The sequence below is a fragment of the Motacilla alba genome, chromosome 5 (genome assembly GCF_015832195.1).
Source record: "Motacilla alba alba isolate MOTALB_02 chromosome 5, Motacilla_alba_V1.0_pri, whole genome shotgun sequence".
Classification (NCBI taxonomy): Eukaryota; Metazoa; Chordata; class Aves; order Passeriformes; family Motacillidae; genus Motacilla; species Motacilla alba.
In genome coordinates this window covers 48,104,107-48,130,261 of record NC_052020.1, presented here as the reverse complement: position 1 = coordinate 48,130,261, position 26,155 = coordinate 48,104,107, and the positions used below count along the sequence as shown (strand labels likewise).

The 26,155-nt window shown below is 40.0% G+C and overlaps 1 protein-coding gene across 3 annotated transcripts; it reads right to left on the bottom strand.

Moving 5' to 3' along the window:
* Window positions 1-759: 759 nt before the first annotated feature.
* BDKRB2 (bradykinin receptor B2) lies at window positions 760-25,162 on the bottom strand. Of its 3 annotated transcripts, none has more exons than XM_038138999.1 (3): window positions 24,974-25,162; window positions 12,328-12,387; window positions 760-5,211 (listed from the first exon to the last, which is right to left on the bottom strand). In XM_038138999.1, exon 3 carries the CDS (start codon window positions 5,207-5,209, stop codon window positions 4,067-4,069), a length of 1,143 nt encoding a protein of 380 aa, XP_037994927.1. In that variant the 5' UTR covers window positions 5,210-5,211; window positions 12,328-12,387; window positions 24,974-25,162; the 3' UTR covers window positions 760-4,066. The 3 variants fall into 3 exon arrangements, with proteins under 3 accessions (XP_037994927.1, XP_037994928.1, XP_037994926.1); XM_038139000.1 differs by lacking the exon at window positions 12,328-12,387 and adding an exon at window positions 9,178-9,298; XM_038138998.1 differs by lacking the exon at window positions 12,328-12,387 and having other exon boundaries at window positions 24,974-25,160.
* Between the last annotated feature and the right edge of the window lie 993 nt (window positions 25,163-26,155).

Here is a 26,155-nt window from a genome sequence, read left to right as displayed (position 1 = left end):
TTCGTCACAGACTTTCCAAAGTCTCCACTTTGCTTACACTACTGCATTTCCGTGTTTAAGTTATTTTTTCCATAATGAAGAACATTTGAGCAATAACAAGAAGTTTGGAATTTGTCCTTGCTTGGACACGAATCTCTAGGATCTGCCAAGTTCCACATTTACTCACAGACTGAAAAAAAATTGCCGCTGAGTCTAAAATTTATATGATAAATAACAAGTCTTACAAAACTTGTCACATCAAAATGAGATCAAAGTACTGGTTTTGCAAATCCAACTCCTCTTTGCAATTCTAGTTTCTTCTTTTCTGTTGTTTTTCATTGCCATATTTGGAACATTTTTTCCGTAATGGAGATTCAAAATTGGAAGTCAATGTGTTTAGTAGAAAAAGTGAATAGGCACTGCAGTAGCTCCAGCATTTAAAGATCTTAGAACAAGTCTACAGAAGAAGCTGTAACTTTATATAGAAAGGGGATTTAATTTATTGTGTCTTTACAACTTAATTCTTCATTTCAACCTATAGAGAGTATATAAAGATCTAGTAACATTTCACAGTTTTCACAGGTGTAATGGACCATGAATTGAAGGAATGTGAAGGGTTAGTTTAAAAATAAGAGTAAATATTTAAGGATTTTTACAGTAAAAAGCATATCTGCCTATTGGCACCTTCAGCTCAGGATGCTCACAGCATGTTGGTTTATGTTTTAAGCTAGAATGATCTTCAGTCACACCGTCTAGGCAGAGTTTCCTGTAGAAAGTAAACATTTTTAGAGCTGTGTTGAACTTAGAGGTAAGACTCTTAATTATCACACACATTACAAGGTAGACAAATGTTAAAAATCCCAAAGGTGTCCAGAGTTCTGGCTCTTGGTCCAACAGTTCAGCCATTAAAAATCTTCCTTTTAAGATGGCTGGAGCCTTTAATGATTGGGACAAATTATCTTTTTGCATCAGCATGTTTTAATGATTTTGTTTTCTTTACTGAAATGTTTGGCAAATCAGCCTAATTATCTGCTATAACTGTTCATCTGTTCTGTAACAGCAGAGAAGGTTTTTGACATGACCTTTTGAGGTAAAACTCTTTGTTCAACTTTGTTGGATTTTTTTATATACACTATACAGAGTGCTAAGGAGAGCTAAAACTCTGGTGCAGTTATTTACAATTCCTAAAGAATGATGCTGGTACCACCACAGTGTGCTAATAATCAAGCCCTATTAACTACAGTTTACAGAGTTTGAAACAGCAAAATATGAAGGAGCCAATATAGGTTGAATGGAATGGAAAGATGATTCAATGGCTAAAGACTGCTTAGGGATTTGGGAGAACTGAACCAAGATCCTAACTCCTCCACTGAAACCCTGTCTAAAAAAGAGCAAATTTCTCCTGTCTGCAGCAAGCACCTGCAGCTTGTGTGACAGCTCCTAAACTCTTAATTTTTAAAGTGAAGGCAATAATCCATGTGAAAAATGAGAGAGCGGAGAAATGAGAATAATTCCTGTCTGTAAATGCTGAAGGCCAGAAATATCATCTGGTTGTTGATATCCTTACCATTCCTCTGGCCATGGTCCCCACCTCTGTCAGACTGAATGAGCTCTTTGCATGCCAAAGTCTTGATAACAGTTGTGGCAGCCTCAGTAAGAGAGAAGATGGGAGCAGAGGTAAAAAGGGGACAGGATAAAGAAGAATAAAAAGAGATGATTACTGTTTGCCATCTTCAGCTCTGAAATTCTCTGGACAGAGTCTGACCTCATATTAGCAAAAGTCCTTTTCATATTTTGTCATGTTTCAGTAGAACAGAAGGGAGCCAAGTGTGACTGGAAACAATCAGTAGGTCAGATGTAGCTTGGTTGTTACACTTTGTTTCTTGGGTTTTTTTCTTGCGTGTATAAATGGTTCATGTGAATACCACTAACGTGTCATCACACTGAAGAGTCAGGAAAATGGTAATGAAACAATTTGTGAGCTGACACTGTCTGTTCTGTGGTGTGCAGAAGCTGCTGCAGGGGCTTTCCATTGTTGCTGGTGTCTGCATAGCACCTTGAGCTGTCAGCAGGCAGAGAAAAGCTACCAGAAATATTTCAGTACCCTTAGCTGCCTTACTTCTGATTTAAACTTCCAATGGGACGGAGGGTGGTCAACAGCACTCAGAAATGGGACCTGAAAAGAAAGATCTCAAAGCAGCTAAAATTGTGTTGTTTCAGCTCACTTTCCTTTGGTGTACTGGGAAGCCAAGCACCTGGAACAGCTGAACTTCTGACAAATAATTCCTTGGTAACAGGATGCAGGCTAGAGAAGAAAATGCCAGGAAATCTAATTTCTCAAAGTACTTTATTTTCTTTTGTATATGCTTACTTCATAACAAAAAAAAAGGTGCCTGTATAATTACATTATTTAAATTAATGTGATATTAACATAATAACATTTTCATATTTTACTTCTCAGTACCAAATACTCAAAAATAACTTCTGTTGCCTCAATAACCTCTGTATGGAGCTCCTTTTGTGTAAGGGTTGCATGAACAGCATGCTCATGGATGTGACAGTATGATAACACTGGATATAACAGAAAGCCTTGAAGTGTTTCATCATAGTTGTCCCCATTGCTTCAGACAATAAAAAGGATGAGCAATAGAAGTATTTACGACATAGGATTATACTGGCCTATCAAAGAAAAACCATGGAAATTGCCTTCAAATCATATACAGTGATCTAAATCCCTTAGTCTTTAAATCACATCAGCACACTTATATTTTGTGGTTTAGTTATTTGAAGGTTTAATACAAATTTCCCATCTTAAAGGAAGTTTATTGCTCCATTCAAGCTCTGACAGATAAAGACCATGTAGTTGCCATCTGAGTTTACTCATGTCACCAAACTCCATTTCCCTTGGTAGCTTTAGAAGCTGTAACCTTAAGTGCTTTGAAAAGAATGAAGACTGTTAGTTTCAGCATAACTTTGATAATCTTCCACTCAGTTTTGATCAAGGTTCCTAGAGGTTAAAGTGCATACAGACAATTCAGTACACTATGAGTCTCTTTATGTGTATAATCAACTTAGCTTAAAAATACAGTCCAGCTGGGAAAAGCTATCTTGTATTAAAATCTCACAGATTAACTCTACAAATAAAATGTAGGTATTACTAGAATCTGAATACTTGAATAGTCTGAGCTTTCAAGACCCCTGTTATCTTCAGTTAGATTTCTAATGGAGTTAGGTGATACTCTCCTTCATATTCTCAGTTTCTTCTGTTTGTGAGATTATACAAGTTGTGCTGAGATTTTATATATCCATTGAATAACATTAATTATGCTTTGTGAATACCAAAAACCTGAGTCTCTGACCTGAAGTGTAAGCATGAATATAAATAGCATTTGCTCACTCAAAAAGAGTAAGTGAATGCTTTCACTCCAAGGTAGAAGGGGTAAAGAATCTTCTATGAAGAAAACTCAGCTAACTTCATGCAGGTTCCCTTCCACTATTGCTTTACCTTTTTTTCAGCTACTTTTCATACCTACTTGCTCATGTAAATCTGTAACTAACTGGAGCAGTTGCAAAAAGGCACTGCTTGTTAATGAAAAAATCAGATAGTTTCAGATGACTGAAGAGAGAAGTTAAATCCCAAAAGACGGACACATCTAAAAATGCATCCTACAGGATTCACTTAACAGAACTTACTCAGATGCAAGTCCCTCCCAGATCAAAAACCTTATCTAACACACTATTAAGGGTACCATATGTAGCTGCACAATCCTGACAATTGCTTCTGTACTGGGGCTCTGTTTGGAGAACTGTATGTACACCTTAGAAAATCATTCAAGTGAGGCATGTGCCAAGTATCATTCAGCCATGAAAATATAAGAAAGCTACAAAATAGGATTCAATCACAGAAAACATCCAGTAACATTAGAAGCAGGTCTCTTTATGGAATTTCCACTAAGATCAAACAACTCTTTTCCCTCACGTAATGAACACTACCACATGTTTACTCTGTGGACCCATAGCAGATGGATATGAGTGGAGATTGACATGTTAGAAGGCTTTCTTCCTTCAAGGATTTCCTAAAATTATGCTATTGGGGTAATGACACAACAGACTTTTTCCTTGGATATTCGCTTGAAATGGAAGTTCTTAAAGTGTCCAGGGAGTTTTCCATCTGCACAGACTGTGATTTTCTGCACCTCTTTGTGAACAAGTCCTTGTAGAATTCCACAGCCTTCTTCTGGAAGTTTTTCCCAACAATCACATACAGGACCGGGTTCAAGCAGCTGTTGCTAAAGGAGCAGTACGTGGCTATCTGGGTCAGTATGTCATTGATGTCCTCCAGGCATTTGAGAGTGGGTGAGAAGTAACGGATTGTGTCGATGAATGTGCTGATCTGGAATGGAAGCCAGCAAATGATGAACAGCAGAAGCACAGCAAAGACCAGCATGGTGGCTTTCCTCTCTGTCTGGACTACCTTCATTTTTCGTAGCTCACTGCTTCGTAAGGCTTTGATGATTTGCACAGTGCAATAGGTAATTACACAGAATGGGATCACAAACCCCACAACATTCAGCAAGCAGTTGTTTGTGGGCTCCCAGAAGCTAGCTGGGTAAAGAAGAACACAGGCTGTGATGTTGTAGTCTTCAAAATAATGCAAATTTCGAAACACCATTGTAGGTGAACACAGGAGCAGTGCACATGTCCAAATTACAAAACAATTCCATTTGGCACAGACGGTTCGTCTCATGCGTCCAAGGGACATGGTTTTCACTAAGGCCAGGTAGCGGTCAATGCTCACTAGTGTCAGGAAATAAATGCTAGAATATAAGTTCATGTAACTCATAATGTTGATGGCTTTACAGAGAAACTGGCCAAAAGGCCAATGAAAATTATTAGAAATATTAATGGCCCAGAAAGGTAAAGTACAGACCAACATCAGGTCAGCAAATGCCATGTTTGCTAGGTAAATTTCAGCCACTGTGCAGCTACTCTTGTGGAAACACAGGACGGTGAGCACAAAGGAATTTTCTATTGATCCCAGAATAAATATAAACCAGAGAAATCCAGGCTGAAAATCCTGTAGCCATTTCCACACGTCTGCACTAACACATTCATATTGATCTATCTGATGCACTCCTGAATTATTGTGGAAATATTCTGGGCTGACTGTGAGCTTCTGGGTAGTCATGTTGTACAGCTGCGTAACATTTTCAGCTGTGATGGAAACCATTTCTGTGAAGAGAAAAATAGATGACATGAGATTGCTAGATCTAGCTCATTGCTGCAAAAGACACAATAAGAAAAGCTGTCTTTTGCGTTTCCTAATGTCCTTGAAGCATAGCTTTTGAACAGGCTTGCAGTTCCCTGGGCTGCTTCTCCTAGACACTGGGTGTGTCTGTAGGATGTTTTACAGACTGCATTGCTATGGACTGTCTGGACCAATTTTAGGCAAGCAAAACAGAGGGGATGCAGCAACAACAGATACTGTTATGAATGGATTAACTGAAGAGAATATTTAGAAGCCTTTATTTACTAGAACTGAGCTGAAGAAAGTCTTTGTTAATGCTTTGAGGATGTTCATCATTAGTTTGTCTTCTTATTTCATTAGCCATGGTCTCCTAAAGGATAGGTGTACCTTGTGTGTCAGGTTGCTCGTGGTAAAGCTGCTAGTTCTGTGTCACATCCTGTAACATTTTACACCCTCCTCTGCAGAGCAAGAATTGACTGGAATTCAGTGGTGCTTCCTTCCCAAAGAACACCATCTATTTTCCCAAATGTTATGACTGTGCAATAAAGAGACACTTAGCTTGCAGCTCTAGTTTGCATTGAGAATGCTGAGGCATCAGTGTTTGCCAGCAGTGTGCCTTTCTCAGCTTTTCACTGAAAACGTCTGTGTATTTCTGTCTCTGTGTTGCAGTCTCTTTCTGCAGCCAAGTCTCTGTAGGGATAAATGGTACAACCTTCCTGAGGGAGCTCAGTTTTAAGAGGTGTGCAGCGGGTGGGCTGGCAATCTGGTAGAGACAGTGGCCATCCTATAAGCCAGAACCTGTCTGCAGTCAGCCAGCTTGGGTGCAAGAGCACAGTCTGAAAACCAGAATACTGTAAACATTCTACAGATCAGAACAGCCTGGGCTCGTACAGGGAGCTATTGAAATGTCAGATGTGCACTTAAATGTTACTAGAAGCAAACAGAAGGTGAGTGTGCAGCATCACTCACTACTGGTAAAATGCTAACTGTGTTTTCTTGTTGTGTTCTTGGATAATGAATGCTGAGATATTATTCAAGTGCAAGATTGGCTTCCCAGATCTGTACGTATAATTCTCTGGACTGAGTGACAGAAATACTGTTTGTCTTTTTTTAGGTCTTTATGATAACCACTGTTTATATTATCATTTGATTGGAAGCTTTTCAAATGTATTTTTAATTAAGACATTTGTCCTATAGAAGTGGTAACTTGGCAGTGAAAAGGGATGCACTTGCAATTCCTGAAAGGATGAGGGTTCTCACTTGTTTTCTGCTTGCTGGAATTGTTGGCTGGTATCAATGCTTAATATGCATACAGAAATTTGGCTATTGGTTGCAGAATTGATGAAAAATGATGGTCATATTTTGTGTACTTTGTGTTAATAAAACACTGTAGCACTTAAACATCTCAAAGCCCAGCTTGTGTGGATGTAAGGGCTGCCACTAACGAATTGCAAACAGCAGTTTCAAGTCCCCCTTTCTTTCTGTGCTGGCACTTTTCACTGTAAAAACACATAGGAAGTGAAATACTAATGGATGGGCAACAAGAGGTCATCTGTGCATGGAGCAGTTCTGTTGCCTGATGCAATTAACAGAAACTGTTTCTTCTGCTGGTAGTAGGCTGTGAACCAGCAGAAAAAAAAAATTAAGTGCATTGTTTTACACTTTGAGGTTGGATGTATGCACATATTTAATAAGATCAGCATTAGTAATTCAGAGAGTGGTCATAAAGGTCATGCTGGCTTTTTCTGGGATTTTCCCTCATTACATTAATTTACAGAATTTAATTTACAGCAAATAGCAGCTCCAAAACTGCATATTGACTTATCTCTATTTCCTCTGCAATTAATCTCTTTCAGATTTTGGTTTTAGAAGGAAAAGACCTTTAAAATAAGTTAGTTATATCATGTTATTGTGGTCTAGGAGCAGTGTGCAAGGACTATTTAGGATGTCACCAAGTCCATGACATGGGGCTTCTGGCAACCTGCCTCCTTGGTCCTCAGCTCAAGTCCTTCCATAATGCATTGCTGGAAATAGGGGAGTGAACAAGGTAAAATGTGCTAATTATCAATTTACGAGCCCTAATGTTTACGGTTAAGATTATGTGCTTGATGCTATTCTATATCGCACAGGAGACTCATTTAAAGTATGTGATTGCTGAATAAATTATGATTGACAAAGCCACAGCTTACAGAAAGCAGTGATTTGCTGTTTTCTTGTCATATTTTAGTGAAAATAAATGTGATCCTTTCACACATGCTCTACAAATACTTTCTGTGCAATGCAAGACAAACCTAATATCTCAGCAGGGACGTTCAGTAAGATTTCATGTGGCAGTCTTGATTGAAACGCTGCCCAGCTGAACTAATCTATCATTACTGATTCTGAGGGACCCCTGTGGGGGCTAAATTTGAACCTGAGGGAGTTCACATCCTGTTGTGAACCTCCTCCTTGGCAGTCTATAAAACCCACTGTCAGTCATTATCTCATGTTGTTCTGGAGTATTTTTTTCAATAGCATTGGGAACAAATGACAAGGTTTTGATGGAGGGTGTTTCAGGGTGCCCTGTGTGGGAGGCAGTCATGGCCTGGAAGTGCTGGTGGCAGCCAGCCCTGTGCGTCTTGCAAACACTGCCCTCGCCAAGGCAGGAGGGCTTTGGAGCTGGCTCATGGGTGTTCTTTGGCTATTGCAAGATCCTGCCAATGCTGCAAGCGAGGAACCCTTGCAGAGGGACTGGGAAGAAGGGATGATCAGCTGTTAGATTGTCATTACAGGCAGGAGGAGAAGGACTCCAAAAAGGTCGTGGTCACCAGGGCCATAGCCTGAAACTCTGAGGGCTGGGCAGGCACCAGGGCACCTTGGTGTCTCCTGCCAAACTCCTGGGATGTCCTGCTGATCAAGGACTGACCCACACATACAGCACTGGAGGGAGCATGCCAGAAGAGAGGCATGAGTTAATCAGCAAGCCAAGGACAACACCTGGAGTGCAGCAGAGTGGTTAATCCTAGAATGTGGAGGGTAAATCTCCATGTTACGGCAATATGTGCTGGGGCTATGGAAATTCTTGAAAGACAAGGAGGGGAATATGTTGAATTGGAGCAAAACGCCATCTAAGGATCAAGAGATATGAGCTAAGGAATGGAAGGATAGGGGAAACAAGGTCAGAGCTCAGTTAATGCTGCTGCTGGGTTAATGCAAGCTCTGGCACAGCTTTACTCCCCAGATGGGATAGGCTGCTTCAGGTGAGTGTTTTTCACCATCTCTTTTGGGTCTGGATGAAGCCCTAAAGCTACTGAACTCATGACTCTACTAGTACTGCCACTGGTGTTAATCTTTCCTTGTGTTATGCTAAACATTTCCATACAGTGAATAACTAAATGTCTCATGATGCTCTTAGTCAAGTCTCATACAAGGACAAGTTCTGAAATGTGTAATGAGTTCAAGTTACTTCAACGCCACCTGCACTAATCTACTCTGTGGGAGTAAGAGAGAGACTTTGTGACATATTTTACAGCTGTTGTGACTTTGCTGATTACATGTTTTGCAGAAACAAGGTGTGAAATTTGTAATTAGTATATTCTGAGGTTGTCATAATATTAACCTTGCTAATTTAGTCCTCAAAGAGAAGAGGTGGAGCCTGAAACAGATGAATGTTGTTATGATGTTAACTGCTATAATGTTGTTTGCTGGAGCAAAAGAGAGAATATTTAAAAGCATAGGTACATAGTCCTGATGTTTTCCTACACAGTCTAATTTGCAAAGACAAAGGATCAAGTGGGCTCAAGGCCTCACTAGTCTTCTCCGAATGAGGAGTTTCTCTGATGGATGATCATCCATGATGGAAGTTGCCTAGAAAGCAGCCTTATTTTTTTTCAGGGATTTCTTAGCAAGGCCGTGTGAAGGATAGGTATGACACCCAGACTGCAGCATCCCTAGCAGAATTTTACAATTACCTGGTTTGCTTTAAGTGCTGTCAGTGGCCAAAAGGGTTTTCAGAGACATATATCTGGCTTGCCACACATACACACAGCTCCATGTACAGCTGGGGGTCAGTGGCACAGAGGAGAGGAAAAGCTGGGAGCAAAAATATGGGTTTGAATGAATGGCTGCAAAGTGAGAGGCACTGGCTGACTTCTGACACAGTGATATTTTAGAAAATATATTAGCTGTAGAAAGAAATATCAAGGGCTGCCCCAGCCTCTCCTCTGACTCTCTTTCTCTGCAGAGCCCAGCCTACTTCGACACTTTGTATTTTTTGTGTGAATTTGTCCTCCTGAACATCTGAGCTCAGCTTGGGCACCCAAGTGTCCCTGGTGGTGCCTATTTGCCAGGCAGCCTTGCTTCTTCATGGTAATATAAAAGCTACAGTCAGTGTAACACAGGAGCTGCCAGAGCCACGAGAGGAAAAAGGGCCTGAAAGATCTGCTGCCACTGAAATGGGAAATAACAGGAGTTCAAAAGCTGCTGTAGGTAAGGGAGGTCTTCTGCAGTGTGGTCTGTGCAAGGAAGCCTGGCAGTCCTGCTGACTCCGTGCAAGTACCAGTGCTGCCCTCAGGAGCTCGGAGTGTAAACCTGATAGACTCAGCAAGCTGTTGGGAGGCTGGAGTGATGTCCCCTAAACTGCCTCATTTGTGACCATCAGACAGGAATTTGCTGGCCAAGGAGAGAGCAGTTTAATTTTAACAGCTTTGGAGGATTTGGTTACTGGCAATGTCGATTTGTGAGGGAAAGGAGTTTTTTGTTTAGTAATGGATTATAACAAAACAATCTCAATGCATAATTTCTCCTCCAGCCATGCCGACAGGTCTGGCAGGGCTGAAGCACGTGTGATGGGATGGCATAAGCAGAGGCACTGCTCAGCAAGAAGCCAAAGGTGTGCTGGGAGATTGAGCTTCAGTGGTGGACTCTTACATTCAGAATTTAGTATCAACAGAAATACAGGCAACCCACCCTGTTTATAAATTCTATACCTTCTCCATAAGGTTTATTTTCAAAGCTTTTATTTCAACCTGATCTTCTTGCAACCTTTACTCCTGAAAAAAAAAACTCCTTTGTCATCTATCCCCAGCTGACAGAGACTCTTGTTTCCACCTAATCCAAGCCCAAGGGGACTGCTCATACCCCTCTCTTTGGCTTCAGAATGGGTTGGGTTTGTGTCTTTACCTGGATGAATATTGGAAGGTAAAATTATATAATTCTTGTAGCATCTCTGAAACATGTTATGAAGCATTCTCTGAATGTCCTTTTAATTCTGTCTTTCTGTGTAGGCATTAATTATTTTGGAGAGATAGAGGAAGTGTGGGAAACATTCCTAAAATGTTCTGCTTTTACAGATCCCACAACATTAATTTTTAATTTCCAATCTTTGTATAATGAATCTCTAATGGGCTTTACTACATTTGGGGTTGTAGATCAGGGGACACTTTCTGTGGCAGTGTTAACTTAAAGGTTTCCTGCTTTTCATTTACTCTTCACTGTCCCTTTTATCTTACTCCTGCCCTTGCAGTTTATGAAGCTTCATGTTGAACCAGATTCAGGAACTTGCCTGGGACAAAAATAACCTTGTAAAAGAAAAAAATTAATTTTAACACAAATCAGCTCCATAGTTTGCCAGAAAATTAAGGCAGTAAAGAAAATATACAGAGGAGCTACCTCTCGAAAGTGTAAATTTTAGATTTTATTTGTTGTGTAAGCTTGAAGCATACCATGGAAAGAAACTATTGCTCTGCAGTTACCATTAAAGGTATGTACATCTACTATGTTGGGAAAAATGGGGGGGAAAAGTTGTTCTGTTAAAGTAGTTATTTCAATAACAATGAAACTAAGGTGAGAAGAGGCTACTAATTTTTCTCCCTGTGTGGGAGATGAAGCCACTCAACTCCAGCAAAAGAAAGGTGTGGAAAGAGCAGAAGTCTAATCAAGGGCAATGCATAGGATAGATATTTTTTATATATAACTTTTATGCAAAGAAATTTGCATAATATATATTTTTTTTCCAAGTGGAAATCTTGAAAATTCTTACTTTAAATTCTCCAGAGTTACAATTTCCTAAAAAAATATCCTATACTTTTTAACTTTAGAAATCTGGCATGGTATTTTTCAATGCTCTTTATACAACCCAGTCAATAACTGTGATGACTCTGACAAAAGGATATTATCTCTGAGCAAAGTAATTATAGCTGAAATGGAGAAGAACAGCATGGCTGGACTGTGGTGAGAACTAGAAGGAGAAGAAAAATATGAACCAGTTCAGAGAGAAGCAGTGTTCTGATCTCAGCACCTTTGCATAAGGGAAAGGGCTCATCTCATTATAAAGTTTTGATTTAGTTCAGATTTGGTGATGATGTTTGAGTTAGTCCATGTTTGACCTCTGACTTGCTGCCATCAATATTTTAGAAATTTTTCAATTAAGATGACCTCCAAAACATTGCAAATGTCACCAATGCTAGATTTTGCTGTTTCTCTGAAAGAGCAGATTTATTACAAGAATTCTGTTTAATCTGAAGTGAGAAATAATACTTTCAACATTAGAGGCTGTTTCAGGTCAAAACACAGAATCTGCAAGTGTCTCCAGCCACTAAAACATTAAATTTCAGCCTTGTAATCCTCAAAGTTTCAAAGATCCAGCTGGAAAAGGCCAGAGTAGTATAGTTTGATTTTGTAGCTGACCCAGCTTTGAGCAAGAGGTTGGCTTACAGACCTTCCACCTAAATTCCTGAATTTGCACTTCTTGTGCTAATAAATGAAAATTCCAGTTGGATTAAGGCCAACAACAACAACAAAATCATAGAAACATAGAATAACTTGGGTTGTAAGGGACCTTAAAGATCATCTAATTCCACCCCCGTGCCATGGGCAGCTCAGATCACCTGTCATTCCCACTGTAATATTTATAAATGCTATGTGTTATAGTAAGAAGTAAGCAGTAATTTCACTAGGATTACTTTATAAAAGTGAGTGGATTCAGTGTCTCCTGTGAAAATTTCTCAGCTGGCCTGTTACAAGGCTACATGGGCACAACAGTCAGTGGTGAGCATAAGGACTAGATGGAGCACTCTTGCCATAAAGGTTTAGTTGCACTTTTGTTGCAGGTGTTAACTCACTGGGCTGTTCTTTGGAGCTATGTAACTCCTCTGGTTTGGAAATCTTTCCCGGATCTCAGCCTGCAGAAAATATCCAGGAAAACATTGCTGTTGGTGATACACTGAGTGAGGACATTCCTTTTGCAGAGATAGGCATCATTAAATTAAAAAGGGAAGGGTATAAGCAAATAAGTAACGGGAAATGCCAAATCCATTGAACAGTGCTCTAGAGTTGTTATGAAACATATCATAGCAAGTCACAGCCTGGATGAAGGAATGAAATATGAGGATGGACAATGAACCTGCTGCTAATATTAGAGAGGGCTTATCAATAAAATAAAGGAGTTCTGCAACTGTGGGGCCATCAAGAGCTGAAAGTGTGATACATACAAAACATGTTCATGGTGATGGGCTCACAGCAGCAAGTCCATAAGTTAAATTTAGACCTGAATATCTGGTTTAGCATTTAGTTTTCCTGAAGATTTCTTTTATGCTAATGCTGTGCAGCTTTTCCCTTCCCTTTTGTACATGATGGATTAGTAGAACTACCTGAAGTAGAACTTCCTATGCTTCTCAGCCACTTTTATAATTGTAGTGCATGAGCAGAGAAAGAAGTTTAATTCCAAAGATAACTGCTCTGAAAACAGGTATCACTGCCTTTCACATCCTCCCAGTGTACTGCCTTTCACATCCTCCCAGTGTACAATTTCTGCTGATCAAACAGCTTAGAAATTTTAAGCTGTTCTGATTTACAGAGCAGTTATTTTCTCCTCCATCTCTAGCTTTCTAAAGACTGTATATGTCTGTGAAGAAATGAAGTATATGAAGGTATTAAATCTGAGTGTTAAACAAATATAAGCCAGTTTGTTCTTCTCTTTGTAGTCATTGGGCAGATGAAAGATCTATTTCCAAATCTCTATTCTGTTTAACTTAAAATGAAAGCTGGAAATTGGGTGATTCACATGCCTGTATGCCAGGAGGCTACAAGCCTATTGAATAATGTTGATTGAGAGTATTTATCTTTATGAAGCTATTTTCAGTTAGTATAGATACTTAAATAAATATTAAATCTGAATCTTCTATCTTTGGAGATATCATCAGTTTTGAGGTTTACAGTCTCAATCTCACAACTCCTTCTCCCCCTCCTTGTAAATACTTGCTGCTCTTCTCTTGAATTCTTCAGGATTTGATCTTCTTGGATGCGCCTCAGACTTAACGTGACTCTGCTCCACAGCCTGGTGTCCCTGAACCAAGATGATAACTTTCTGACTCTAACAGCAAAGCACATAAATCTTACACAACACAAGTCACAGCTGGATCTACACTTTTTCTGTGTGTATTGTAGTGTGCTTGCTCAAAATGTTTTGACAACTGAGAAGGAAAATATTCAAACAGGAGAAAACTGACCACAAGCTCGTTCTGCACGGCTGGAAGGTTATTTTGGTTTGTTTCTTTTGGCATTTCCTATATGAGAACTGGTAAGGTTAATCATGAGTGCTCACTGTCCAGAGCTCAGCCAGCAACTAGCATTTAGGTTAGTTTCAGGAGAGTGAGAAATCTAGGAGGTGCAGTAGGAGTGGAACTGCAAAGCACTGCAGGAATGAAGAGCAGTCATCCACATGAATTTATCCTTGAGAACATTTTCACAGGAACCATGCATGGGCTAAGATTCAGCCCACACCTCAAGTTCAGGTTAAGGCTGGGGGAGTGACAGGCAACGTCTGCTCTTTCAGAGATAGGGTGAGCCCAGTCAGGCCCATGCATGTGTTTATCATGCTTCTGACACTGAGTCTTATCAGTTCTCTGTGTTTTCCCGTGTATGTGATAGTGGGTTAGCCTACTTTTGCATACTGTTGTCTTGAAATTTGTAGTTAGAATTTGCTTTCAGAAAGTTCTGAGCATAACAGTGAGCTTAAGGTCTGCAGCTATGTCTGACTTGTGATCTTTTCGGTTTTGTTTACTTGATTTTCATATTTGGTCAAAATGATTTGTATTTTCCGTTGTTAGCTGGAAGGCCTCCTGCAAACAGGAGCTATGATCAGATTGTGGTTTGCTTACATTTTTAAGATTTGCAGAGTTTATGCTTGACATTGGTTCTGTTGCTGAGAAGATGATGTATATATTAACATAATTTATTCCTGTTCCTAGCTGGTTCACTGCCCAGCTTGATAATATCTCCCCCAGTTGAACTGTCTTGTAAGCCAAACTGCACATTTGTACAGTGCTCTCAAAGCAGTGCTTGGAATGAAAGCAACGTGCCTTGGCCCTAGGAACCTCACAGGGCTCCCTGTTGGGTGTCAGTAACTGCTGGGAAACCCTGTCTTGTCCTAACATTCCTGTACTCGTGGTGTCTGACAAAGCTTGCACAAATTAAGTGTAGTACAAAGACAAATAAGGGACTAAAATGTCCCTTATAATATGTCATGTAAATTTACCAAGTTGGAACAGTCAAAGGTGGTTGTATCTACTCCCCTGAGCTCTGCAGGCACCACAAGAATTCTCTGCTGTAGACAAGGGATTGCTGTGCCCCATCACCACTACAAAATTAAGAGCTTAACACACTAGCATTGTGAGACCAATTTAATATCCATTGCCGGAGTCTGATACCATGTGAAATGGCAGGTCTGATGCTATCAAACAGTACAATGTGCCTCTCAACTGGCAGACAATACCCTGAGCCCAGTGAATAGCTAAGGTAACCAGTAATAAAGAAATGGAAAGCTAGTGATCGTATCAAGAGAAGGTTGTGCACTTAGATTATATTTCTTTCTTAAAGTGAGAATTTCCTGCTTTAGAAAGCAGTCTTTCCTGAAACCCAGATTGCTCAAACCTATTGCAAGAACCAGGCCAAAACCATCTAAACTGAAAAAGAAAAAGGAGAATTTTCACCTGGCTGATGACAGCTTTTGGGACATGGGCTGGAGGAGCTGAGCTGTTCCTAGTGTGGGTTCTCAAAACTGGTCTTGGGGTTCATCTAGTTTAGTTACAGTCTTGATCTCAGTATAAAAGACAGGAGAGCACTGATGAACCATGCTAGTGAAATAAATTGCTTGATATCTTCATTACAGAGAACGACAGGAATAGCCTACAGAAAGAAGTGGGTGATATTAGCAAAGTCTCAGAGGTGGAATGGTAAGAGGAAAAGGCTGTAAGTCCTGAAGCATATCAATTCCCCAAGAATATTAGTTAGTGATGCCCTTTTATTCACCTTGCTGTAGTGGAGGCACAGAAGAGCTGTTCAGCAGTGCACAAACCTCCACTCAAGGCTCCCTCCCTAACGTGCACGTGGATGTCCTTTAAAGATTTTGCTCTTTGATGCATTACTCCCACAAGACCTCTTCAGCTCAGTTTAGCCACACCTTTTTCTTAGCAATTGAAATACTGCTCTTTTCCCTGGGTAACAGCATTAGGTTCTCATGACTATGTAAAATGTGAAGGTCTAATGGCCTAATAGTATTTTTTAGTATTGGTCCCTCTGAGCATTAAATATTTAATGGAGAGATTTGCCTTTCATATGAACTGGCTCTGTGCCCTGAAAGCACTTTACTTCTAGCACCTTGAGGACATTTTGGCAGCCATTTAGGAAAAAAAAAGAGATTTGCTCTCCTGAGTGCCTCCATCCACTATAATATTTACGCTGTTGTCATGTATTTGCAATAATGCAGCATTTCCTGCACATTTTCACCACTGTCTGTCACAGGTGGGGCCTTTGAGGAAAACCCAAGTGTCTCCAACAGCAAAGAGCTCCCACAGAAGCTCACAGCATGTGTGGCTCACTGGCTGTTGCCACAAAGTCTAATAATGATTTCTTTGACAACTACTGCTTTCCTCATTTCTTATCATACAGGTAACTGATGATTTCACTCTGCTGTAATTAGCAAAAGCATAAAAGACATTTTAACCTGTCACATTATATCTGAAAACCACATTTGCAATTACAAAGCCCTTCCTTCCAGCAGCAGGACGTGTTTCGGTCACAACTGCTGCTTCCACTGCTGAGCCATACTGATGGCTCTGTGCAAGCAGTGGAGTCCTTAGCACAGAAAGCACCACAGGCAGAATCTGTTCTCCCTGTGAATCAGTAATAATGCCTTGTGTTTTCTTGATGCCTTTCACCACAGGGATATGTGGATGGCTTCACTGAGTAATGGCTCAGTTTCCAAACAGCACTTCAGGCTCTGACAACAGAACGGGCTAGAAAGTATCTAACCATAACTATATAATGCTCAGGTGAAATTACAGCTTTAATTTTGAACAGGTAAAATTCAGAAGAGATAATAGTTACCCAGTTTGTTCAGATTAGCACCTCTAATTCATGGGTTTCTGAAGATGGTCCTTCAGTTTAATTTAGAACTTCTGACAACAGCTACACTAAACTATAAACTCAGATTTCAGCCTCCTGAATAGGTTTTCTTGTGGATCATCAAAGGGAATGGTCCCTAGCATCGCTGATTTGTGTCATGGAAGCAATATAAATGTGACATGATACTCATTGTCTAAATGACAGGTTGTCTTTATTAAAGAATTTTAGGGTTTTTTTTTTTGTTTATTTTAAATTTCATACTCTTTTAAAAATTAAAATCAGAGTGTGGCAGTGCAAGCAATGGTGAGTTCCCTTCTCAAGGACAAGCCTAGTCTGTAATGTGCTTCACTTCTTAAATGATAAACTTCAGAAAGCCATTTTGCCTTGTCCTTCCTAGGTCAAACACATCCTCCTACGTTGTTGTTTCTTGAGCAGCTGGGACAGTCATTTCATATTATTTTCGTGTATCTGCTCCTCACTTTGCCAGTACATTAAGTATTTGCAAAGGAAAAAAGGTCAGTTTTCAGATAGCTTAGCTAGAAATTCCCATGCTCTATATATTGTAGAGAAAAGCTCAAAACCAGATGTACCTGTTAGAAATGGTGTGTAATTCACACTATAGTCAACTTCAAACTGTATAGCAATGATTTTGATAGTAGCAGCAGATAAAAATTAAATGTAATCCAAATGGAGCGTATTTTTCAACTGAAAACCCAGGGGAACTCTAATGACAACAGTTCTTTAGTGGGAATGCATCCTATCTCTATTAGAACTTAAGTGCTCAAATACACGCTGATAGGGATTTGGTGATTGAACTGTACAAACATGGATATGACTTTCAACACTGAGAGATCTAGAAGCTTCAGGACACTTCTCCAGCTAAGAAGTAGTATAATTTACAGTGCTGATTCACAACAATCAGTGTCTGGATTACCATTTTAATTTTGCCTTTTTATGCTTTGCCAGAGTTGAAATTAAATAGTGTATTAATTTTTGTTATCCCTTTGTTAGCAACAGGAGATGACAGAGTCCTGCTGGAACCTGGTGCAGACAGTTTGTTTTTCACTCTGCGTATGCAGGTTCTGAGCACTCGTGTTTACAAAGAAGATATGTCCTATCTGCTCTTTCCAGAATGTCAGACCCAACAAAAAAATACAGGGTAATAATTTAGTTAGAGAAACAGATTCCCTTAGTATATACCACAGCTCCTTCAAAAACTATTGTACCCAAAGCTAGCAAAAAGATAAAGTTTCATGTCTTTGATACAGACAGTGGGATCAAGTGTACCCTCTGCAAGTTTGCCAATGACCCAAGTTGTATGATGCAGGTGAATGACACACTGGAGGGAAGGGTTGCCATCCAGAGGGAAGGAATTCCACCCAGAGGGAAGGGATGCTTGAGAGGTGACCCTACAAAAGCTTCATGAGGTTCAACAAGCCAAGTGCAAGCTGCTGCTCCTGGGCTGGGGCAACCCCTGATATCAACACAAGCTGGGATGGAGAGCAGCCCTGCCAAGGAGGACTTGGGCTTCTGGTGGATGGGAGGCTGGACATGAGCCAGCAAGGTTCACCTGCAGCCCAGAAAGCCAATTCCTGCATCCCAAGCAGAGTGGCCAGCAGGGCGAGGATGGGGATTCTGCCCCTCTGCTCTGCTCCAGTAGCTGGATCATGTTTTCTGGTACCTTAAACTCACATATTACTACAGCTATGTAGGAGCTACTTTTTAAAGTGTTGGAGGAGGAGAATTTTCTTTTCCTATTAAAATGACTATCAAAACAGAAAATTTCTGAAGAAACTGATTTTAAAAGAAAGATTTTTCACAAAAGATTTGGGTAGTATAACAGAAAATGTTTTAAAGATGTCATATCTTATCTTGAACAAAGGAGAAGATGTACTGACTGCCCACAGTTTAGCAGGTGACCCAGATCCTCTCTTGCTCTCTCTGGCCAACCAAGAGTTCAATATCTTTACAAAGTGGAGTAGTTCCAAAAAAAGAAGAAAACCCAGAGACTGCAAGAGCGCAATTCACTACAGTTTATCCTTCAGGCACTTGCTTAAGAAGGGAGATGCTTCTTTCAAAGTCCCTTATCAGTGCTCCCCATTCCCAGGCAGATTTATCCTCTGTGTGTACATTTCTCCTGTGGTTTGTTTTCTTGCTTTTTTAAAAAATGTCAAGACCCTTCACCAATTTTCCCTGGAACAGAAATGTTGTCTTCTGACCAGCTTTGTTAATTTTGAAAAATATCCTGATTTAAGTTCACCACATCACTGTTGACCTTGTGAGCCATCACTTTTGTCAGCACTGGAGAAGAGAAAGCTCAGTGTGGAATTGTGCGCGACAGTTCTGTGCGGCAGGCGGCGAAGGCTCACGGCAGGATGTCAGGGCAGGAACAAGCGAAGAGGAAACGAGCGATGTGAGCTCTGGAAGGGAACATAACCCTGCTAAAGGAAGCAAAGGAGAAGTGCTGCTGTTGGGAAGGAACAAAGGATGAAAAAGGAGAAATATAAATGTTGACATGGAAGAAAGGAAAGAAAGGGAAAAGAGGGGTTTAATTTCCCAAGAGGGTAAAGGGTTCCAAATCAAACAATGAATAAGGATTCTTGCCCAAGTTGGGTATATACCAGTCTTATGGGAGCTTCATCTGGGATTTTCATTTAAAATGTTAGAAAACTTAGGTAGTTTACACAGTTTGGATCTATATTTTACCCAGTTTCAAAACAGTGCAAAATCTGAAATTGTTTGATTCTTGTATTAAAAGTCAAACTTTTCTTTGATTTTTAAAAGTTATTTGACCAAAGTACATTTATTCTAAGGCAAACTTTATTAATATATTACTTGAACCCTTTTTTGAAACCAGAGACAAGTGTGCAGTGGAAACTATTTGACCCGTTTGTAGAAATACATGAGGCAGAGTAAAAGACTGGAACTCCTGATGTCTCATACTGTACAGTTATGAGCTGTAGCATGATTTAAATGCCAATTTGTAGACTACATCTATTGTAGAAGAAAATTAATTATTGTTTTCTTACATTTCCAAAAAAGACTGTTCCCAAAGCATTGCGGGAAACACTTACACAAAACTGACTCCACTTTGTTACTTCTACTTCCTTCTACTTCTGGGAAATGTCCCTTTTGCTGACCCAGCTGACTGGAATTTATGAGCTATAAGGTGACTATTCTAAAGAAAAAAAAGAAAAGTTTTTCAGAGGAAAGATATAATCAGAAGGTTGTCTTATGTGCACACAGTTGTCTTATGTGACCTGCCTCCACATGCTGTTTTTTAAAAAAATGTGTATGCCATAAATTAAAACTTCTGATGCCAATATCCCAGCCATTCATGAACTGCATTCATGTCTGATTCACTATGACTGCTTTGGTCAGATTGTACTAGTATTAGCTTGAAAATGAACTTGCAACTTGCAGAGGAGAAGAAAAAAATACAGGTATGGAGAAAGCTCTTAAGTTTTCAACTGGTTCCCTTGTTCTGGTAAATAGCTATTCCAAATTCTTTGTCTTATTTGAATTTGCCATTTAATGAAAATCTCTACACAGATTACAGGCTTGGAAGCAAATAACTGCTTTTTCTTATTTATCTGCCCAGGAGGGATAGTCCCTGTTCCTCATGACTTGGAAATTGTGGCATTAAGTGAGAGAAGAAAAAAAGATCCTTGCCCAGGCAAAGGAAAATAAATTTAAAAATGCAACTAGTGTCTTATCCTAATAGATGCACACATCTGAAATGTCTGATGAAAATATTTGACGGTTGTTTTGTGCAATGTAAAAAATCTGGGAGGAAAGTTATGGAGGTTCCATCCATGTAGGATCATCCCCTAGCAATGGGTAGGACAGGGCTGCATGGATATGCAAAGGAACATGTATTTTACTTCCCTGGCAAGATTCTCATAATTCTAAATATGTGTTTGTGAGTGTGTATCTATATAGACATGTATATATGTATGTCTGTGTGTGTATGGAGAGAGAGGAGAGAGAATTTCCACAAAGCAGACACTTTCTGGTCTGGTCACCTTCAGTGCCTCACACCTTTTGCCTGGTCTTTTGCTGTTTACTCAAAGTGGCTTGTGTGCACTCCCAGCACTAGCAGGATCAGGCACAGGAAACTTTTCTAGGTGATGCCAAGGTGAACAGCCATCTGCAAGCTGGTCTTGAACAGGTAAAACAGGATTCTGCATGAGGAGCACGTGGAGGGCTCCCCAGAGTACAAACAGTGTCAGGTGGGTTTGTGTTAGATGACTCAGTCTGAAGAAATAAATAAAGAAAAATTCATCCTTGAGCTCAGGTATCAGACAGAGATGAGACTGTTATGATAAACAGCCTGATGACACTAGGCTGATTGCAATTTGCATTGTCTGAATTCAGTGTTGAACTGAAGCTGTACAGTTACAAAGGCCAGAATTTGACTTGGAGCACATTATGCGTCCCAGAGCTGGGTTTATCTGTTGAGATTGGTAAAAGGAACACGTATGGCATCCATTTCTTTGTAATCTCCTAATTTCACAGCTAGGACAATCAGCCTTTCACAGACCTTTCCCTCTGAAGACTGAGGCCAGAACAAGAGGATGTGTCAATGATATGTTTGTTAAACAGGCTACCAGTGAGCAAGTTGCTCAGATCTGCAGCCTTATCCTAAAGACCTTATCTTCTACAATCTGTCACTACTCTGCTGATGCTGATTTGGAGGGCACTGCAAGCATTCAGTCCAGCTGAGGATCTAGCTTGTGTAGTTACTTGTATCTCTTTTTTCTCTGCCTCCATCTGCTTGTTTTCTTGGTGAGCTCTTTTTGCTGTCTAGCAGGCAGGACGAGGAGCACAGCTCTGGAGATGCTGCCATACTGTCTGTGTTACACTAATGGCCAGAGGCTTTGGGGATAATCAGTGTGCAAAAGTCTTGCAAGCACAGGGACAGACTGTGCCTCAAGCAGCTTCTAATCTAAGCAGAATCCAAATGCAATGCAGATTGTAGAATATGACTTATTCTTGGGAAAGACTGCTGCAGAATGGGGTGAGAGGTGCATGCAGAACTGAGCCAAAATCTAGCAACAAGTACTGCAGTATTTCTGTTATCCTACTTATTTGTTTAAGGATTAGGTCCCAATTTGAATAATGAAGGCTTAACAGTTGCTTTTTGTAAAAATGCTGAGGATACCTGATGAAACACTTCAGTTTGTTGGCCTGCCCACTACCTGTAGGGAATTTGTCCTTCACATCAGGAAAGGGGCACGTTGCTGTGCTCCATGTGTGTGAGTGGAGGGACCTGCTGTCCTTCTTTGGTAACCCAGGACACTTCAGAGCAGCAGCCCTTCAGTCAGTCAGACACTGATAAGAAATCTTACAACCATGGCAAAGGGACAGAACACCTCCACACCTCCACACCACTGGGGTGTGGTCCCAAAGGGCTTATTCCTTTCTGCCAAGGCAGGAACACTGCAGGAGGAAAAGCATCTATGACCAGTTCTGCCTCTGGGCATGAAAGCATAAATCCTGTTAAAAAGACCTGGCTCTCTACCATGGATCACTCACTTTTTGGTGGCATTTAACTGTAACCTCAGATAAAATGAATAGGAAATATGGATTTCTGCATTCTGACAGCTCCCTTCTCTGCAAATTGACCATAGTCTGAACAGTGTCTTTGCAATACTATCACCACTCTGGCATACCTTAGTGTGCAAAGCTACTGAATCTGCAAACCTGGATGATCAGATTTGTTTGCAGGGGTCACACAAACCAACCCAACCTTGATGAATCAAGTTGAGGAGTTAACATGTAGGGGACTTAAATATAGCACAACAGCAAAAGTAAGTCAAATCCACCCTTTCAGAGAACATCAAAAGTCCTGAAGTATTTTGGTGAAGTTTTATATAGCAGCTTTGCCCCAACATCTGCATGCTTTGGACTTGCCTATCATCAGACTGAAGATAAGTGCTTTCAGCTGGCAACTTTGCTTCTTGTGTTTCTCTGGTCTGTATCCCAATTTGTGCCTGTTCTCTAACATTTAACTCCTACATGGGGTGCTGGACCATGACCAGAGTCCCTCAGTCCCAGCTCATTAGCTTTACTTCTAAGTGAACGAGGTGTCGCCACTGTGGAGATCACAGCTCGATCTGTATGAAGCCAACCTGTGGGGCCCAAATTTCAAGTATTGCTCTCACCCTCTGTGCTTTCCCCCTGCCTCGGGGCTGGCCCAGGACCAGGATGCCCTCTCCTCCCTCTGTCCCTGCTCAGGGCACCCAGCCGAGGGGAGAATCTGCATCAGCCATGTGCCTGCTCCCCATTTGTGAGTCAGCACCCAAAGGCTGCTCCAGGGCCTGATTCCTGAGCAGCTACACTTACTAAAGCCCAGAAAGGGCTGGCAAAGGACAGCTCCTGTCTCCACTTTAAAGTGCCCTGTGCCTTTACAGCTGGGTATCAGCCAGGCAGAGGCAGAACTTTCCATCTCCATGCATGTAGTGTGCTAAATGCAAGAAGGAAGGAAGATAAGGCTTTTGGTAAGGTAGGGGAAAACCCATCTGTATGGAGTACTTGCGAGAGAGGTTTAAAAAGCCACGAGTGACAAGAGAACAAGGCTTATGAATAATTTTAAAGAAAAGTGGATGTTTTAGCTAAACAGCATTTTTCTTGGTGTTTTTTTTTCTTAAGTTTACATTGATTAGCATTGCTAATGGGTTCAGGTGTACTTTTGCAGTTGATTTAGTTACTGAGAGGGACTTTGTTTTGAAAGCAAAGCTCTATTTTCTGACAAGTGTTTCTAGACTTGTAATATGAATTTTTTTTTCCTACTGTGACTTTAAAAACAGTGGAATTTGAGTGTCTAGGAGATTTCTACCCCCTTCTTTTAATGAAAAACACATTATCAAACACTGACCATTCTTAAACAATAAATTGTAGTGTCTTCATAATGAATGTCCTAAAATTTACCCAAATTCCTATTGTTTTCTGCCTGAGAAAATGCTTGAAATATTAAATAGCTACAAGAATTTTTAAAGCTGTTTTCCTGTGCAAGGATGGGATGCTAATTTCAGGAAGCTCTAACTCAGTAGGAAAGGCGGTTCTTTTGTTCGATTGTCGGTACAAAATGTTCAGGTAACACTGAGTAACTCAATTAATCTTGTTCTTGCATGTGCTCAGGGGCCCAATGGAAAACCTGGCAAAGGGTTTCTGGAGATGTCTCTGGTATGCTACTCCAAAGCCTTTATTAACTTGGGTGTATTTATCCCTTTGGTTTGTGTTTTCTCTATTCACACTGAAAACAAGACAAACTTATTTGGAAGTCTATAAATGAACCTGGAGTGCTAAAATGCTTCTCTTAATTTTTTTTCTTAATGATTGCACATTACCAGATAGAAGTTATATTCTATCTATATCTATGACTGATATTGCTAAATATGCTGATACCTCAATCTTAGAGACTCATATGTGAAAATAGATATTTCTTTTGCTAGATAACTGTCTTCTAGTTTCTAAGAAAATGTACAGCTGTTTAAGATAAAAGCAGATAAAAGCACACCCCTATTTGCTATTATTGCACTAAGAAGGCTGCTCAGGATACTGAGTAAAAGAAAATGAGTAGCTAAAAGTATAGCATATATTTCAACATTTGGGTTTTTTTTTTTTGTTATTCTAATTACAATACCACTACTAAGTTCTCTGTTTTCATCAGCACCTTAAGAGCCAAGCTCCTGAATTTTTTTTATTTGCCTACAGATTTTAGAAAGAAACTAATAATGCAGCTTAAATGTCACCCAAAAGCTTTCTCCTTTGTAAAAGTTTCAAAGGTTTAGCCTTTGCCATTCAATCAGTGCAGATGAGACAGATTAGCAGTGTAAGGTACACACATATGCACTTCCTGCCCAACAAAGTTTACAATCAAAATAATAAACAGAGAAAAAATTATCAGTATGTACAGAAAAGAATTGACTCTGGTTTCTCCCTACAATTTTGTAGGTAATTTCTCAGCTGAAACCAAAGTTAGCTGCTTGTACTTTCTGATTATTTTTGTGAGATGAAAGAAAGAGTGCCCAGGGTAGAATTACAGACATGAAGCGCCATCCGGATAGGAGAAATCCTTACCCTCCAGTACACGGGACAGTATTTGTGGCAGGTGAAGTCCCCTGTGGCTTTGATACACTGGGTACTTTGAAATAAAGCATTTTTCTGGAAATATTATAGCTCTGCAAAACCCAACAAGTTATAAAATCACATTAGCAAAATCATTTTTCTCCTCCATTTTTCTGGAACAATAATATCAGCTCTTTTGTCTCTGAACCAGAAACATTTTAAGAATTCAATTAGTGGTTTCCAAGAAGCAACAAACCACATTGAATATGAAAGAGAAGTGAAAAAACATACCTTGACTGAAAATTCACCACTGAGCAGATACAAATGAGTGAAGTGCAACACGTCTCTGGTAACAGCTCCTTCTCTAGTATGAATGAGTCTAACTTATGGTTTTACTGCCCCTCCCTGAACACAGCAGACTCATCGCTCTGTTGATGACATCACATTCCTGGATTTCCTCCCATACTATATTTTAAAAACAATGTTTATCTACTGTATCCATTATGAGACCACTGATATTTTAATATGGGTGGCAAACAACACAAACAGAGCTAAGACACTGATGTTCCCCAGTATGTGTATAAAACAGTCATGTGTTTGTACAACAGCTTCCAGAACTGTGCATGAGCATGCACGCACAAACACATGGCTCTTATCCTGATTTGGGGTAATGATGAGCGCACTTTTTATTTAACTGGTGTTAGAGCTAAACAAGTCAGCTTTTTGGAGGACTTGGATTTTTAGAACAGAAAAGATCAAATATCTCATTTACAGTCGAAGATATCTTTTTTTCCATGGGAAAAATTTACTGTTTGTATTCTGGAAGACACTGCTCTTCCTCTCTGACTACTCTGTCTGCTGAGGACAAGTACAGAATCCAAATACCACTTAAAGATTTATTGGACCACAATTTCTTCAAGGCTGTGGATGAAATCTCTATATGAATCAGAATTACAGCCAGACACCAGAGCATACCCTTTAACTTACTATATTTACTTTTATCCTGGATGTCAGATAATTAAGAGAGAACTCATTTTAGACTGTTTATTAGGCATAGCTGGTTTTCCTGTAATATTTACACAACTAAACTGAAATCTGAAATGGCAACCATGATTGCAGAATTCCACACAAAGGGCATTTCTTCATTCAAAGGAGAATTGATCAAAGAAAAGAACAATCCACTCCCTTAGTTTGCCACAAAATTCTAATTCTGCAAGTGAACAATTCAGGAAAAACGCTGGTCTATATTGTGACCGGTGCTATCTACCAGTGAACATATCTGCCTCCCACCCTCCACAGGTTTGTCATTTACAGTTCTAGTGCAATACACTTCCTTGGTGTGTATTCTGACAGGAATCACTGCTTTGCTTTTCAGTACTTTTCCTTTTCTTTCTTTTTCTCAGAATCTGTCATAATGGATGCTTGGTACATTTTCTGTCTTTATTGGAACTAGTTGAGTCATGCTCTATCAGC